The following is a 15,031-nucleotide window of genomic DNA, read 5'->3' as shown; positions in this document are numbered from 1 at the left end:
GATGCTCCCCATCTTAAGCACTTCACAGCCTTCAGGCATTGTGCTGCAGAGCACTGGAGCGGTTCTGCTCGGCAAAACTGTGTTCCCTGAACATCTGAAAAAAACATGGAGAAAGGCACTCTTGAAAACATTTGTCCTCCCCAAATCAGGGCAGAGATTTTTTTTCTTGACAGCTATTTGTCCTTTTCCTTCTGAGAAACTGTGTGGGGCATCTGAAAGCTCCTGTGACTCTTCAGCTGAGGGCATGGAAACGGCGCTGTTCCCTTTGGCTGCTCTGCTGTTGTGAGCTGCTGGCAGGCAGCCTCTCCGTGCGGTTGCTTATCACGTCATCGTTTATTTCCTTCTCTCCAAGCTGTGCCTCTGGGCTCTGGGCCCTGTCTATCAGCTCCGCCTCCCGCTCTTAGGGCCTGGATCCAGGCTCTCTGCTCACTGCAAAGCGGCTGCGAGCAGCGCCGGCTGGGCCTGACGCAGGGTCCTGAGCGTGCCAGCGGGGAGCAAGGCTCGGAGCAGGAGCTGCGAGGCAGCCATGGAGGTCGTGCTGGGAACCGCGGGGGGCACCCAGCTGCTGCCCTGGGTGGCTGGGTCCATCACCTTGCTCTTGACGGTTGTCATCATGTGCTCCCTGCCCTCCCTGCTGGACTTCTGGTGGCGGTGGCGGGTGATGAAGCCCATCCCGGGTATCAGCCCCTGCTATCCCGTGCTGGGAAATGCTCTGCTGTTGGAGCGGAAGGGAGAAGGTAGGGGCAGCTTACCTCCCAGCTGTGGGGTCCTGGTGCTGTGAGGGGCTTTGGTGCAGGAGGTGCTGGGGTGGGTGAGCGAGTTGTAGGGTGTGCCATTGCCTATAGGTCACCCTGGGGCTGTGGGCGACCTACAGAGGAGAACTGGGCGAGAAGCCAGCCCTGTGGGAGAGAGGAGAGGAACTGTATAAATGTGGCATTTATTAATACTCAAAGACTAGTTGATAGTGGTTTCCAGCCACTGATGCTTGTCTGGGGCCCCTTTTCAGGTTGTTAGTGACATGGAGGGGGAATGCTGTGGTCTGTATTTCTGCAAGAAGGAGGAGCGCTGGGCTGCCTTCACAGGAAGTACTGTTTACTAACACTGAGCACTGTATTGTAAAACTGAGCACAGCTATTAGCTGTAATCCAAACAGAGCTTTTCACTTGGGAGGAAAAAGGACTTTAACAATATTCTTCACCCAATGAGTGTGCAACGGAATTTTAGCATGCTGAGCTGTTAGGTCATTTTCAGAATTAGCTGTGCCTTCAGTCTTTGATAGCACCTTCCACGCTTTCTGTGTAGCTAAACTGGCAAGATATGGACTAGGTGAGAGGATAAATTGGTGGGTCAAGAACTGGCTGGACTGTCAGTCTCACCCCTATGAAGTCCAACTGGTGACTGTGCAATAGTGGTATCTCTCAGATGATTCAGGCATAAATGATCCTATGAACCTTTGTGCCCTTAGAGATAGGGACATTTACATTGCTAAATCCATGATGGCCTTGTAAACAGTCACTTATCCTTCAGTAAGGTTTCTTAAAGGTGAGGGTGGTGTTTAGTCCTGCAACAGCCAGCTGTTAAAAAGGCCTCTGCTAGAATGGCAAACCGTCACTGATAATTAGGGCTGAGAGAGAGTAAGAAGATTTAAGCACACAGGAATAAAAAAAAAAAAAAGAATTTATCATTATTATTTTTTTTTTCAGGCAAACAATAACAGTGTAAGGGTTCCAGAGATTTTCTTCAGGAGTCCAGCTATCAGAAACTAGACATTTCAAGTGATACTTGTCCCTGCACAGTGCTTTGTCATTACTGTGGTCTATGTTGCTTGTCTGTGCATCACAAGTGTAGTATCTGTGAACCAAGTCTTAGATGGGAAAAGGCTTGATGCTGTACTTGGAAAGTAAAGAAATGTCTTGATGTATTATTTTGGATAGTGTCAGGTAAACCAAAATATAAGCATAGTCTTGACAAAGTTTAATTTGGTTCAAGTTATGACAAAGAGCGTTGTATTGCAACAGGCCCATGCTGCAGGGCTCTGGGAGAGCTTAAATCAAACTGCCTTGTCTAGAGTGTGGTGGGGATTCTCTAGAATACAGCACCTTCAAGAGCACAGCCATAAATAAATGCTCCTGCAGCACAGCTAATTGACAGGTGCAAAATACGCTGCTTTGTCATGGTAGCAAGATAAAACTAAAGCAAAAATATATTATAATGCATATTATAAAAAAGTCCATTGCAGAAGTCTTGCTTATTCAGAACAACATTTTTTAAAAATTCTAACCTGCTTTTTTTTTTATTATTATTATTATTATTTTTATTATTCCAGGCTTTTTTAAACAACTACAAAATTTTGCTGAAGATTTCAGGAAACAACCGCTGTTCAAAATTTGGTTAGGACCATTGCCTATCACTGTTTTGTATCATCCTGATAGTGTGGAGGTGAGTGTGCTTGTCTCCTTTCTATCTAGATCACTCTCAGGCAGAGCAGTGCCCAATCTGTTAGTTTCTATTCTATCAATGTAAGTTTTGCGAAAAAGGGCTTGAACTGATTTTACTTGAGGTTATCCTCTGACCCAATGCCAAAGAAAGGCTGAAAGTGTAAAAATAAAAAAGCTTTATCTTGGAAAAAATCAATACTGAAGATGAGCCAGCAAATGAAAGCATCGAGTAAGTATGTTTTGTACAGTGAAGCATCTCCTTTAGCTTTGTTTTGAATTGTTGAACCTTCTGTTCCAAACCAGAACGAAAAAGGCAATAGAAGGGTATCTGGACCATTGGAATAGAGGTAGAACATTACAAAATGCTGTTTGCAGTGCTTGTGCCTGTTTGAATTTTGCATGAGAACTTGATGGGTCTGTCTTGATGCCATGAAATGGTGTTAGTTTAGCTCTGGACAGTGATTGGTCATGAACTGGGAAGATAGAGCTGTTTCCTTGTTATGGTATACAGTGAGTATTGAACACTGGCTGGTGATATGACATTGAAATCAATGGGCAGAAGTGTAGGGCAAGGTTGAGAACAAAGATTTGGTGTGCAAAAGATGACTCGGAGGAAAAAATCCAGGATGTACCCCTTGTACCAGTTTGTGCTAAAAAGCTAGTCATTTTATGAGGGAGTAAGTGCAGAGTTTCACCCTGTTGCCTGCTGGCATTGTGTAGTGCTGTTTTGTTTATGTGAGAAAATAATGCAAGGTGTATGCCTGTTTAGGGGCTGCAGGTTGTTGAGCTGGTTGTTCCAGGTTTTCAGTGTGGTGTTATCAGGGAAGATGAGCTTGGATTCCCTTCTTACTAAGAAAGGCCCTTGCAGACAGCCAATTTTTCTGCAAATGTTGATGAAAGAGATGGTACTTCTTGAGAATTTTGTTATGGCTGAAAACCATTGGGTTTTCTCTGAGCTCTGCTGGTAATGCAGATTTTTTTAAGGAAGATAAGGGAATTGGTAGTAGTAGTTTCTGATTATTTCTTTGTTTTTCAGGATTGGGACAGTTACAGAAAGACTTGAGGGTGTAGACTGTATGTTTCCACTGTGTACCAGCTTGTGTGTTTACATTTTTCTGAGGTTCAGGACATTTTCTTGAGGAAATTGAGGTTGTGTGAAGTAATCTCAGCTGAAGGTATCTCTCTCCATCTAACAAGCGGTTTTTTTCCCCTCCTTTCATTTTCTGACAGGTTATTCTGAGTAGTTCAAAGCATATTGAAAAATCATTCCTGTACAAATTTCTGCATCCATGGTTGGGGACTGGACTTCTGACAAGGTATAGTAAAATGCAGGTGTATTGCTGTCTTCTTAAAACTTGCAGAGCATATGATGAGAGAGTGCTTGGTGGGAAGAATGTTGTGTGCATCTCTGGGCAAAGATGTGGATGATAGCTCTAGAAATCTTATTCCTTGTGATAGTCTTTGTTATTCTTTAGTAGCTAGTGCCCAATAAAAATATAATGGTGTTATCTATTTCTTGTAAAATTTTACCATTAACACATTTTTTGCCCAGAGACTTGGGAAGAATCTGATTTTTTGAGAAGTTGTATCCCGTGGCAAGTGGTGTCTTCTAGTCTGCGATGCTACCTGCTGGATGTTTTGACTGTTGTGTGGAGTAATGTGACTGTGGCAGAACTGTGACTGTGTTGCTTATTTCAGCTGATGAAGCTGCAAATCAGGATGGGCCTGAGGTTGCGTTGGGGAAAGATGGGAGAGTATCTGTACCCTGTTCTTTATTTCCCTCATGAAGTGGAGATTGATAAGAAATGAGCATGGAAAGGAGTGCAAGGAAGGAGTGGAGAGAGGGAAAAGCAGTGGTGCAAGGCTTTGGTGTCCTCCAGTCTTCATAGGGTTGAGGAAATTTTTTGGTCTGGATGATGCAGATATTCAAGAGTTGGAACAAGGCAAATATAGAGTGTCTCTGGTGCCTTTGTGCCTCTTCTCTGTGTGTCGAGGTCCCCCTGTTTGCAGTTTGTTGCCTGTTTGGAGCTCTCAGAAGTGCCATTCTCGTGCTTTTTGATGGGACCGTGGTGTTGGAAAAGCCAGCTGTGATCATGGTGTGGAAGGTGCAAGTATATGTGGGAGGATAAGGAATGCCTCTTTGCCTGTGTTTTATTTGTGCCCCTCAAGCAAGAGGGACAGTAATCAGTAACAAAGTGCAGAGCTGAGGTCCCTGGGTGTCAGGTGTGGTGTATGCTTCCTGCTAGTGTTCCTTCCTTACTATTTTTTTTTCTCCAGGTAGACTTTTAGAGATGTTTTGACTTCCTTGTGCTTGCAAAAACATAATGAGAGGAGAATGTTCCTGTCTTTGCTGATTAAGGCCAGTAGTAGAAGACAACTGATAAGCTAGCCCAATGGCAGAGAAGTGATGCGAGGATTTGCTCTGTAAGCAGAGAAGCCAGCTGTGTGCTTATGGGGCACCTGGTTCAGGAAAACAAACAAGAACCCCTGGAAGCCGGTGGCATCAGCTGTGGTTCCATGCTCGTTCACTGACATGTGGGAGGTTGTTGCCTGCCTCTGAGGAAACTTCATAGTCAGACCTTGAGGTAGTCATTGGCATAGTGTCCCTGGACCCTAGTTCTCCTCAGTCCTAATTTTCTAGATAGTCAGTGGATAGGCAAGCACAGGTTGTGATTCACAGACATGGTGTGGTGAGTCGAGACCTTGATGGTGAAGAGCTGGTTTGTCCTATAGATGGCTTCTGTTCACTCCCTCAGCCTGTGCACCAAGTGACCATGGGACTGTCTGAAGACTCGCTGGCAACTTCTTTTGTTGACAGCAGATGTAGAAATGGTGGCTCGTGCTTCAGAGAGCTGGAACAATAAATACTTCCAATTTGCTCCTTCTGAGGAGTGCTGTGGAGATGTTGAAGAGTCAGCCACAGCATGCCCATTTGTGAAGGTGCTCCAGTTGGCAGTTCTTACTGTGTGCTTTCTGTGATGGGGAGGGTTTTATTTTTGAGTTGGAGTTTTAACCCTTCCCTCTCCCCTGTCAATTTTGCAGCACTGGAGACAAGTGGCGGTCACGGAGGAAGATGATAACTCCCACATTCCACTTTGCAATCTTAAACGACTTTCTCGAGGTTATGAATGAGCAAGGGGGTATTTTGTTGGAGAAACTTGAGAAGCATGTTGACAAGGAACCGTTTGATATCTTTCTGGACGTCACTCTGTGTGCACTTGATATCATCTGTGGTAAGTCCTCCTTAGTTATTGTGGTGAGGCTGTGAGTGGTGCAGAGGCTCATGAGTACAGCTGTGCCATGTTGTGTGAGGAGATATGGGAATATCTCTGCTTACTGTGTGAATGCATTGCTAACCTCCCAAGGCTATCCTTTCTCTTAGGGTCTCACGTGCCTCTGATTAGGTGAGTGGTGAGCTTAGTTTGTGGCATGAGCACGACAGAGGTAGGAGTCTGAAGAGAGGTTTTCTTGAGGAGCAGGGCTCCTGTACCTGGAAAGGAAAAGCAAAATTTTCATCTGGAAAGGGTTGTGCATATTTATGCATCAAACTGACAGTGTGGTGACAATCAAAGTCTGGGAGCAATACTAACTTACTGTATACAGGGACTCTGCATTTCATTTTGCAGTTGTGAAATGCTGATGATTTCCTTCTCCTAGAAACGGCGATGGGAAGGAATGTGGGTGCTCAGGAGAATAAGGATTCTGAGTATGTTCGTGCTATCTACAGGTAAATGGAGGTTTTTCCTTGGCTACTTTGTAGTTGGGTTGGAGTTGTTGCTGCCAGCGTCAGTTCATCTGCTTTGTGAGCTGGGGTGGAGGTGGGGGTGACACAGGTAGATATAGAAAGCCAAGAAGGTAAGGAAAATTCTCGAAGTTTTTTAAGACATCTTCTGTTGTGAGAATATGCAATGGGAGGTTAAGGCTGTAAAAAGGTGTCAGCTGCTATTCAGTTAATCCATTGGTACTGGAGGTAATAATTCCTCCTCTGAGTCTCTTTCTGCTGCCAAATGCATGTACAAGAGCTGAACAGCAATGACAATCAGCCCTTTCACGTGTACTCCAGATGTTTGAGTGTCATTGAAGCCATATATTGCGACTGATTCTTTATTGCCAATACTTTTCATGTGATGTCTGGCATATATAGCATCTGGACAGTCAAGTAGAAATGTAATGTTTTCAGATGGCTGTTGAGGTCACAGGACAGATATTTGGAGACCTAGCACAAGTTGTATGTCTTTTCAAGATATGTGGTCAATGCTTTACTGACGTGGGGTGGGAATGGACTGGGTGACTGAATATACCTGCTTCAAGAGGATCGCCACTAAAAGGACATATGCTCTCCTTTTCAAAGATCAGTGCCTAAAGATAGATGTCATAGTGATGAGATAGATGTCATAGTGATGCTGAATGCTGGGGTGGATGACAGATTTTGAGATCAGAAAACAAAGAATAGCAGTTTTACCTTCAGATGAATGTGTTTAAACCCATACAACATGTTTATCTCTGTTTCATAGAGAGAGGTAGAGGGAGGCACAACTTCTTTTTTGGTTCTTGAAATTGTGCTGTGAAATTACTTTTTGTCAAGAAATGTTACGTGACATAATTTTTTGTTCCCCTAGGATGAGTGATCTAATCCAGCAGCGACAGAAGAGCCCTTGGCTTTGGCATGATCTTGTATATATTCTGTTTAAGGAAGGAAGAGAGCATGAGAGGAATCTTAAGATCCTTCACAATTTTACAGATACAGTATGGCCTTTTTTATTATTATTTATTATTTTTTTGTATATATATTTTTTTATTTATGCCACGTTCTAGTTGATGGAGAGTTTTGCACTTAGTAGCTAGCTTCCAAATTGCAGATGAGAATCAGCACTCTTACTGTGCATCTATTAAAAGAACTATCCTTTGGGATGCGTGGAGTCCCCTAAAAAGAAGTCAATACATGTCTTCTCTGTAAGGCGGTCTCATTTTTAAGCAGGGGAGTGTATTACTCCAAGGGAATAACAGGACTCATTGGTCCTGGACAACTGAAATAAACAACAGATGTTCACCAAATTCTTGTTCTGTCCATCTTAATTGCCTGTAACAGTTCTCAGCCGAGTTTGTATCAGTAAAACAAATACACTGGTAATGCCACTTGGTCCAGTCCTCAGATATAGAAGCCCGTGTTTGTTTTCCTTCATTTGGAGAAGAATTGCTGAGATGACTAAACACGCACGGGTCCCCACATGAAAAACAGAACACTTTGGTATGGAAACCATTAAATATACGTCACTGACTTTGCATAAAATGCAGTCTTCTCTTACTATTTTAGACTGTGAAAGGAACACCCTTTTTTCTCAGTAAGTAGCCCCTGTGCTGTTCTTGCCAATGGCTGCCCTCCCAAGCTTACTGTTAAGATGTTACCAGGAGGCTGTTTTCCTGGAAATGTTTATGTACCCTACAGTGCCTTTGCCCACAGCAAAAGAAATAGTCCCTGAACTTTCAGTACATATAATGAGTCATATTGACCATGCACTCCTGCAGTGTATAGAGAAATGGGCATCTCTATCGTGCTGTATTCTGTCAGAGTAAAATTCTCATTGGAGTTGTTTTTAAGTAGCTTAGGTTATATTTTGCTTCCTCTTGTTGGAAATTGCAGCAGTGAAGCATGAGAAAGAGCCTTAAGGTAATACTGCTGCTGTCCTTCCATGCTGGGCTGGTGCACTGGATATAAGACACCAAATCTCAGATGATGATAAAGGAACACTAAATAATCTCACCTAGCATAGGTGCTGGCAGAAAGAAGAGATGAGGTGGTTCTGCATGTGTTATTATAAGTGTATATTTGAAACAACGTGTGTGCATAATTATATTTTCCCCATTCAGTGCTTCTTCTGAACTGAATCAAGTATTACACAACCTTTAGAAAAATGTTGAGAGTGATACTGGCCAGTTTACTGAAGAGCTTCATTGTGCTGTTACAGCAATGATGGTGATGGCAGGAACTTCCCATCTGTCACTGGGGCTGTGCTTTGACCTAAAAAGAGGAAGGTCAACCACTGCTCTGATACCAAAGAAAAACTGTGAGGCTTCAGTGTAGTGGTTCCAGCCATGCTATGTATAGTCCTGATGTAGGTTTTTGGGATGCCCTGGTGTATTTCTCTTCATTCCCCTGAGTTCCCCAGAGGTTGGAAACATGTTCCTTTCCTTATTTATTGGGTTGGGTAGATTTCTTCTTGGTGATTGGTCTGCTCAGATTGTGGTGATGTTTTCTGACTTGCTGTTGCCATTGCTGGCATTAACAATAAGCTCGTTCCAGATATTCTTGATGTGTTCACACTTTTTGATGGTCAACACATTGAACAGTTTGACTGTTTTCTTGAACACACAAAATCTTTTCAAGGTTAATTCTATTGTTTGGGACAAGATGTTGGTCATATTTCATCTACTAAAACAAAAAGTTGATTAAGATCACAAGCCAATGCTAACAGCTATGCTAACTAGGCCTACCTCATGTAGACTGCTATAGATGGATATTTTTGTTTTAACAAGTTAGGATGAACCTGTGTGATTTATGCAGCACATACACTGCATGCAGCATCTAATATACTGGTTTTAATCTCAGGTCATTGCAGAAAAAGCTGCAGAACTTGAAAACACCAAACGAATGAAACGTGATACTGATGTGAACAGTGGAGAAAGTGGTTCCAAAAAGAGAGAAGCTTTCCTGGACATGCTGCTGAATGCAACAGATGATGAAGGGAACAAATTGAGCTACAAGGACATTCGTGAAGAAGTAGATACTTTCATGTTTGAGGTACCAAAGGCCGCCAATGGTTTGGGGTTTTTTGTTTGTATTTATTTGTGTTTGCATTTTTTTTCCCCAGAACTTAAGATTCACCATTTACAGGCAGTGACTCCTTTTTTTTCTTAGTTTAGGAAGCCACTTCTAGTATAAAGTTATTTTATCCCTGGAAGCCTAAGAGGAAACTCCTGTAGGAGACAAACTCCTGTAGGAGACAAACTCCCTCCTGTAGGAGAAAAAACTATTGATCTAGAATTGTATGCCCTGACAAAATATTGGGCAATACATGTGGCAGGCCCTGCCTATGTGAGCAGGTTTTACTCATACAAGCAGATGTGTAATAACAGTTTGATGGTTGATATGGCATCTCAGCTTCTGCTACAAACCTCATTCATGCCATTGAGAACTCTAAATGGTTTCAATGCTTTGCTTTGCATTTTGTCAGTTCTCACATTTTACCCCTTTCCATGTTGGCTGTAACCTCGTGGTTCTGTCATGATTGTGCTTTGGTAGTGTGTTCTTGGTACCATCTCCTGATGTGTGGTTCCCTCTCCAGTGAAGGATCTAAATAAGACTGTTTTCCACACACTTCCATTAGGTGGACCTGAAATCTGTCTCAGAACTTAGTTCAGAGATGTATTAATGTTGCTCTAATCTAGAGAAACTCTTGCTATTTTACCATTCCTAAGTGACTCCATAGCATTTTTAACTTCATAAGTGGCCATTTTAAGTATCAAAATAATTTGATGGTCAGTTTTTCCCTTTTATGTTCCCCTCTGTTTTTTTTGTTCCCTTTTCCTTTTCTTTTCCTTTCCTTGCTCTTATGCAGTTCTGAGAACAGTGATAGCTGATTCGCTACTTATAGGAAGCCAAGTAGTATTCCCCTCTATGGCTACTCTACTGTGTGTCATTAGACCCTATTTGAGATAATGTCCCTTGTACATCTACTGTGGTAGTCATTGGCACCCAAGTTCTTATGTTACTGACTGGACAGTAAACAAAAGATGACTATACATCCATTTCATTGTGTAGACATACTGGGATACTGCTATGATACACCTCTCCGAACAAATTATCTGACACTTTGCAAGAAGGGGAAAAATAGTGAGAGCTGCTGACCTATGTAGAGCTATAGTAGTCAGTCACTGTATTCCTGAAAAGGAGAGATAAGCAAGCAGCAAGTGTCACCATCTGAGACAAAATACAAGGAAAACAAAAACAAACAAACAAACAAAAAACAACAACAACAATTAAAAAAACAACAAAAAAAAGGTAGTTTATGCAGTTTTCTGGAGGTGAAGTAGTAAAAAAAAAAAAAAGGATCTTTGGGTTATTTCAATGCTTTTTCCCTTTTGGTCAGTTTTCATGCACCTGACAGAATCATGGATCATCTTAAATCCTGGTAATCAGTGTGGTATAGAGTTCAACACTTGATTTTTATTTTTTATTTTTTATTTTTTATTATTTTTTTATTTTTATTTTTTATTTTTTTATTCTTTAGTTTTTAGTTTTTAGTTTTTTTTCTTCTCCTTGTGGTTCTTGGAGTAGTGAGTTTATCTCACTTTCCCTACTAGCTGTACACCTAAGTATTTATATAGCATACCTAAACGTGCCACATTGATGTATAGTGTTGAAGTGAATGTCTTTGTAAATCTGGACCTCTAGGGCCATGATACAACAGCAGCTTCTATGAACTGGGTACTGTACTTGCTTGGATGTAATCCTGAAGTCCAGAAGAAGGTTCACAGAGAACTGGATGAGGTGTTTGGTACGTTTCCATTACTCCTTCGTTGGGGTTGTGGTGGTGTTTGTATGTGGGTGGTACTGTTATAGATACATTATAAGCCTAGAGGTAGAAGGGGATGTAGGAACAGACCTTGTGGTCATGCTGAAGCTTTCAGTTGTTAGGGGTGATGGGGAGAGGTACTGGAAGGGTGTGTAGGAGACTACAGCCAACCTTACATCCTTGTGACAAAGCATGTATTCAATATCTGTGTAACACAGTGTGTGGTCTTGGTGCATGATGGTCCCAGCTCCTGGAGGGAGTCAAGATGTGTTTGTTTAAACAAAAATGAGGTGTGTCCATCATGTTCACCCCCCTATCTGTGTTTGGCCAGGCAACACGGAGCGTCCTGTTACAGTGGATGATTTGAAGAAGCTTCGATACCTTGAGTGTGTTGTGAAAGAAGCCCTGCGACTCTTCCCTTCAGTTCCCATGTTTGCCCGTTCCTTGGCAGAGGATTGCTATATTAGTAAGTGGGATCCTGTTCTGCTGGTGCTTGCCGCTTCCATTCCTGCCAGCATCTCAGTGGAGGTGTTTCCCAAGTAAAGAGCAGGGCTTTCTTTTTTGTATATTTTACTGTGAGTCTGTCTATAGGAAGTCAATTTTTTTGCTGTTAAGTTGCCCAGCTGTGTTTTTGTTATTTTTTTCCTCCTTTCCCTGTTTTCTTTCAGGAGGATATAAGATACCAAAAGGCACAAATGTCGTTGTCATAACTTATGTGCTGCACAGAGATCCTGATATCTTCCCTGAGCCAGAGGAATTCAGACCTGAGCGCTTCTTCCCTGAAAATAGTAAGGGAAGACACCCATATGCTTACGTGCCCTTCTCAGCTGGTCCCAGGAACTGTATTGGTACGTAACTGAAGCTTTCATGATGTACCAGTGCTGCTTTTGGTGTGGTGACCATAGCAGCAATAAGAGTATCAGAAACTGGAGTCTTGACACACCTTTTGATGGCACCCCAGACTTCTGGGTGCTGTCTCTCCTGTCAGGCTCGAGCTGCAACATTTTGTTTCTTCCCAAGGGTTTCCTTTCTTCCCAAGGCCCAGTGCATGTCAACCTGGTGTTTCCTCCTTGTTGCCTGTGCTGCATGGCAGCATGTGAATGGGCTCCTGTGTCAGGGCAGGATTGCTTACAGACCTCTGATCTGTGTTCTGTGGGACACTGTGGAGTGAGAGAAGGCAAACGTCCTGCACTTGCTTTGCTCTGGAAATGTGTCATCTGTCTATCTGATCATCTCAGCTGGGTGTCCCAAACATGCAGTCTGCAAAGGATGTATTCTTTCTCTTTTTCTGACACCATTGTTGCTTTGGTGTTTTTGCTGTCTTCCCAGAACTTCTTAGTTCTTCAGGTACCACTGAGACACCTGGTATTTGTCAGTGCACAGAACAGAGGCACCATTGTTTATATTATAGAACATGTGGAAAGGCTGTTCCCTGCACTGATCTTAAGTGGAGAAAGTGAACATTCAACAATTGTCATGGCGTTTGCAAGAATGGGAAATACATGTTCTGTTTTCATTTTATTTTTGGAGTTTGTCTCAATGGGAATAGATGATCTTCCTAGAAGAACAGTGGACCAGGTCCTCACATGCTCCAAAGAGGAAATCTGATTTAGTATTATGTGACTAGCTAGTTCCTAGATATACAGGAGTGTGTACAGCAGGAGAGTGCATGGTAGGTGGTTTATTAATATCATTGCAGAAGTTCAGCACAGAGTACATGTGTACAGACATCCATCTGTACAGATTGTACAAAGAAGAGCACAGAAAATATTTAGAGCACTGGGGTTTTGTGTCCTGTTGCTATTTTCAATTTAGTTTGAGTGAACTGCTTGGACTGTGATGCTTAGTTGGGTTTCCCTCTTACTTCTCTGTTCTCCCCTTTCCTTCTCCACCTTTCTATAAAATCTAAATTGAATTTTGGCTTCTGTGCTAGCAAATCATCAGTGTGTGTGATGCACAGTGTTTGAAAGTCTGTCTCTGGTTCTGTTGCACTTTTATCTCCTTTTCTCCTCTTTGCATATGTGGAACAGTGGGATTTATCTCTTCCTGCTGTCTTTGTGTTGCATCTTCTGCTGCCCTCGTCTGTCGTCCGTTCTTCCCTGCCTAGTCCGCCCAAGACACATGACAAGGCTGTGTTTTGTATTAAGGCCATGTAAACTGTTGAATATCTCCCCTTCGATGTTTGAGTACTGTGTACTATGGGAAGAAAAATGTGCTATATGTTGGCCCAGGAAGGCCAGATGCATCATGCAAAGAAAAGTGCTAGTTTCTTTAGTATCCACCATATATGACCTCGATTTTTGGCCCACTCAATTCTGTTCCCAAGGCAGGCACATGGTCCTTGCTGCCCTGTGTTCCTGGGGGGTATCACCATGAACACACAAGTGCAACAGCTGTTGCTGCAACGTGACAATAACACCTTTTTTGCTGCACTGTAATCCATAGGTCAGCGCTTTGCACAAATGGAAGAGAAAACTCTTCTAGCCCTCATCCTGCGGCGCTTTTGGGTGGAATCCTGTCAAAAGCAAGAAGAGCTTGGTCTGGCAGGAGACCTAATTCTTCGTCCAAATAATGGCATCTGGGTTAAGCTGAAGAGGAGGCCAAACACCATACCAGAATGAAAGGAAATTCAACATTTCATTTTTCCCAAAGCTTTCAAGCTAATTTGGCTGAGATATGTTTTAAAATCAGATGATCTGGTAGCAGTCCAGCAATTGTTGGAGTTAAAGTTTTTACTGGTTGTTTAATCAAAGAAGATGTTGCAACATCCATAAATTGTTCTACTTTTCTAGTACGTGAGAGCTTCTTGTTCATCTTTGAAGTGCAAGTCCTTCAACATCAAATCTTAGTGCCTTATCTACTCACATGAAGCTGTTCTATTGCAACAGTGTAAAAACTCTGAAATGATGGTACTGACAACAGTATTATTTCTGATGGAGATAGATGATTTTATTTCATAGCATCCATGAAATAACTGATGGTCTCAAAGCTTTGTATATTTTTAAGGTTTATTTGTCTTCAAAAGGTACAAGCGAACATGTCTTCCATTGGCACAACTTTTTTTCTGTTTTGATGATGACTACATCTATGAAGACAAAGCAAAAATCTCTCATAATTTTTACTCCTCCTTTGTAAGCATTTACATTAGTTCTTAAGTGGCAAGTACTCTGAAATATTTTTTAGCAAATTATACGGTATATATCAACCTGTATAAATCGCACCATGAATGAGATAGTGTGCAATTTACACACAGGATTTCATAATGACAGAAACAATGTATTACAGGTTTGGAGAATAAACTTCTACTGTGCCTCAGAATGAAATGAAATCGTATCTGTAAAAATTAAATGTCTGGTAAATTACTGATGAATAATTATATAATGATTTATCAGTCCCCTGTGGGGTGATGCATCATTGAGATTTTACCATGTTAGTCAAAGCTCAAACAAGGAGCCAGTCTGTTCGTGCCTTCTGGGGTCATAAAATCAACATGAAGAATTTCTTGCTAACCAATGTTAAAAAGGAATTACAGTAATGGAATGAAGTGCCTGCGGAAATTTCTGAGTGTTCTTTAAAGACTCTCAGAAACAAAAAGCAGTCAAGCAGCTCTCAGAGGTGTTAACGATGACAGAAGAGCCTAGAACCTCTATAGAGAGCAGAGCAGCAAGTATATTCAGTTATGTAGCTGGAAAATTTCTCAAGCATTTTTGTTAACAACTTCTACAACAATCTCAGTGATTTTCATAGAAATTCTATTTTTTTCTTTCTTTTTTTTTTTTCTTTTTCTTTTATCTACCTGAATATGTTTGAGGAACTCAGAGAGAATTGTCTAGCCTGAAGGAATCCATTTGATCCTTCTTTCCTTCAAGATCAAGGGAAATGTATGATTTGTTGACTCATTCAATGGTATTACAGTTTCATAACCATCCTCAACTTGGAATTCATAGTTGTATCCAGAGGTGTCCCTCAGAGATTCAAGGAACTTAAATTTCTTCCTTTCCTTCTTCCACAAGACATTAT

General features: G+C 41.9%; 1 protein-coding gene across 1 annotated transcript in view; it reads left to right on the top strand.

Annotated features, from left to right (window-relative positions):
* Window positions 1–15,031, top strand: part of LOC308194345 (coagulation factor XI-like) — a 37,449-nt gene continuing 22,418 nt past the window's right edge. The window contains exons 1-10 of the mRNA XM_080590141.1: window positions 1–737; window positions 2,327–2,439; window positions 3,669–3,754; window positions 5,481–5,671; window positions 6,096–6,165; window positions 7,058–7,184; window positions 9,046–9,237; window positions 10,891–10,993; window positions 11,343–11,477; window positions 11,680–11,859. Coding sequence (XP_080446267.1) covers window positions 527–737; window positions 2,327–2,439; window positions 3,669–3,754; window positions 5,481–5,671; window positions 6,096–6,165; window positions 7,058–7,184; window positions 9,046–9,237; window positions 10,891–10,993; window positions 11,343–11,477; window positions 11,680–11,859 — 1,408 coding nt within the window. The 5' untranslated portion in view covers window positions 1–526. The remainder of the gene's footprint in view (window positions 738–2,326; window positions 2,440–3,668; window positions 3,755–5,480; window positions 5,672–6,095; window positions 6,166–7,057; window positions 7,185–9,045; window positions 9,238–10,890; window positions 10,994–11,342; window positions 11,478–11,679; window positions 11,860–15,031) is intronic.

Source organism: Anser brachyrhynchus, assembly GCF_964034855.1.
Source record: "Anser brachyrhynchus genome assembly, chromosome: 4".
NCBI lineage: Eukaryota > Metazoa > Chordata > Aves > Anseriformes > Anatidae > Anser > Anser brachyrhynchus.
This window is presented reverse-complemented; position numbering and strand designations above follow the sequence as displayed.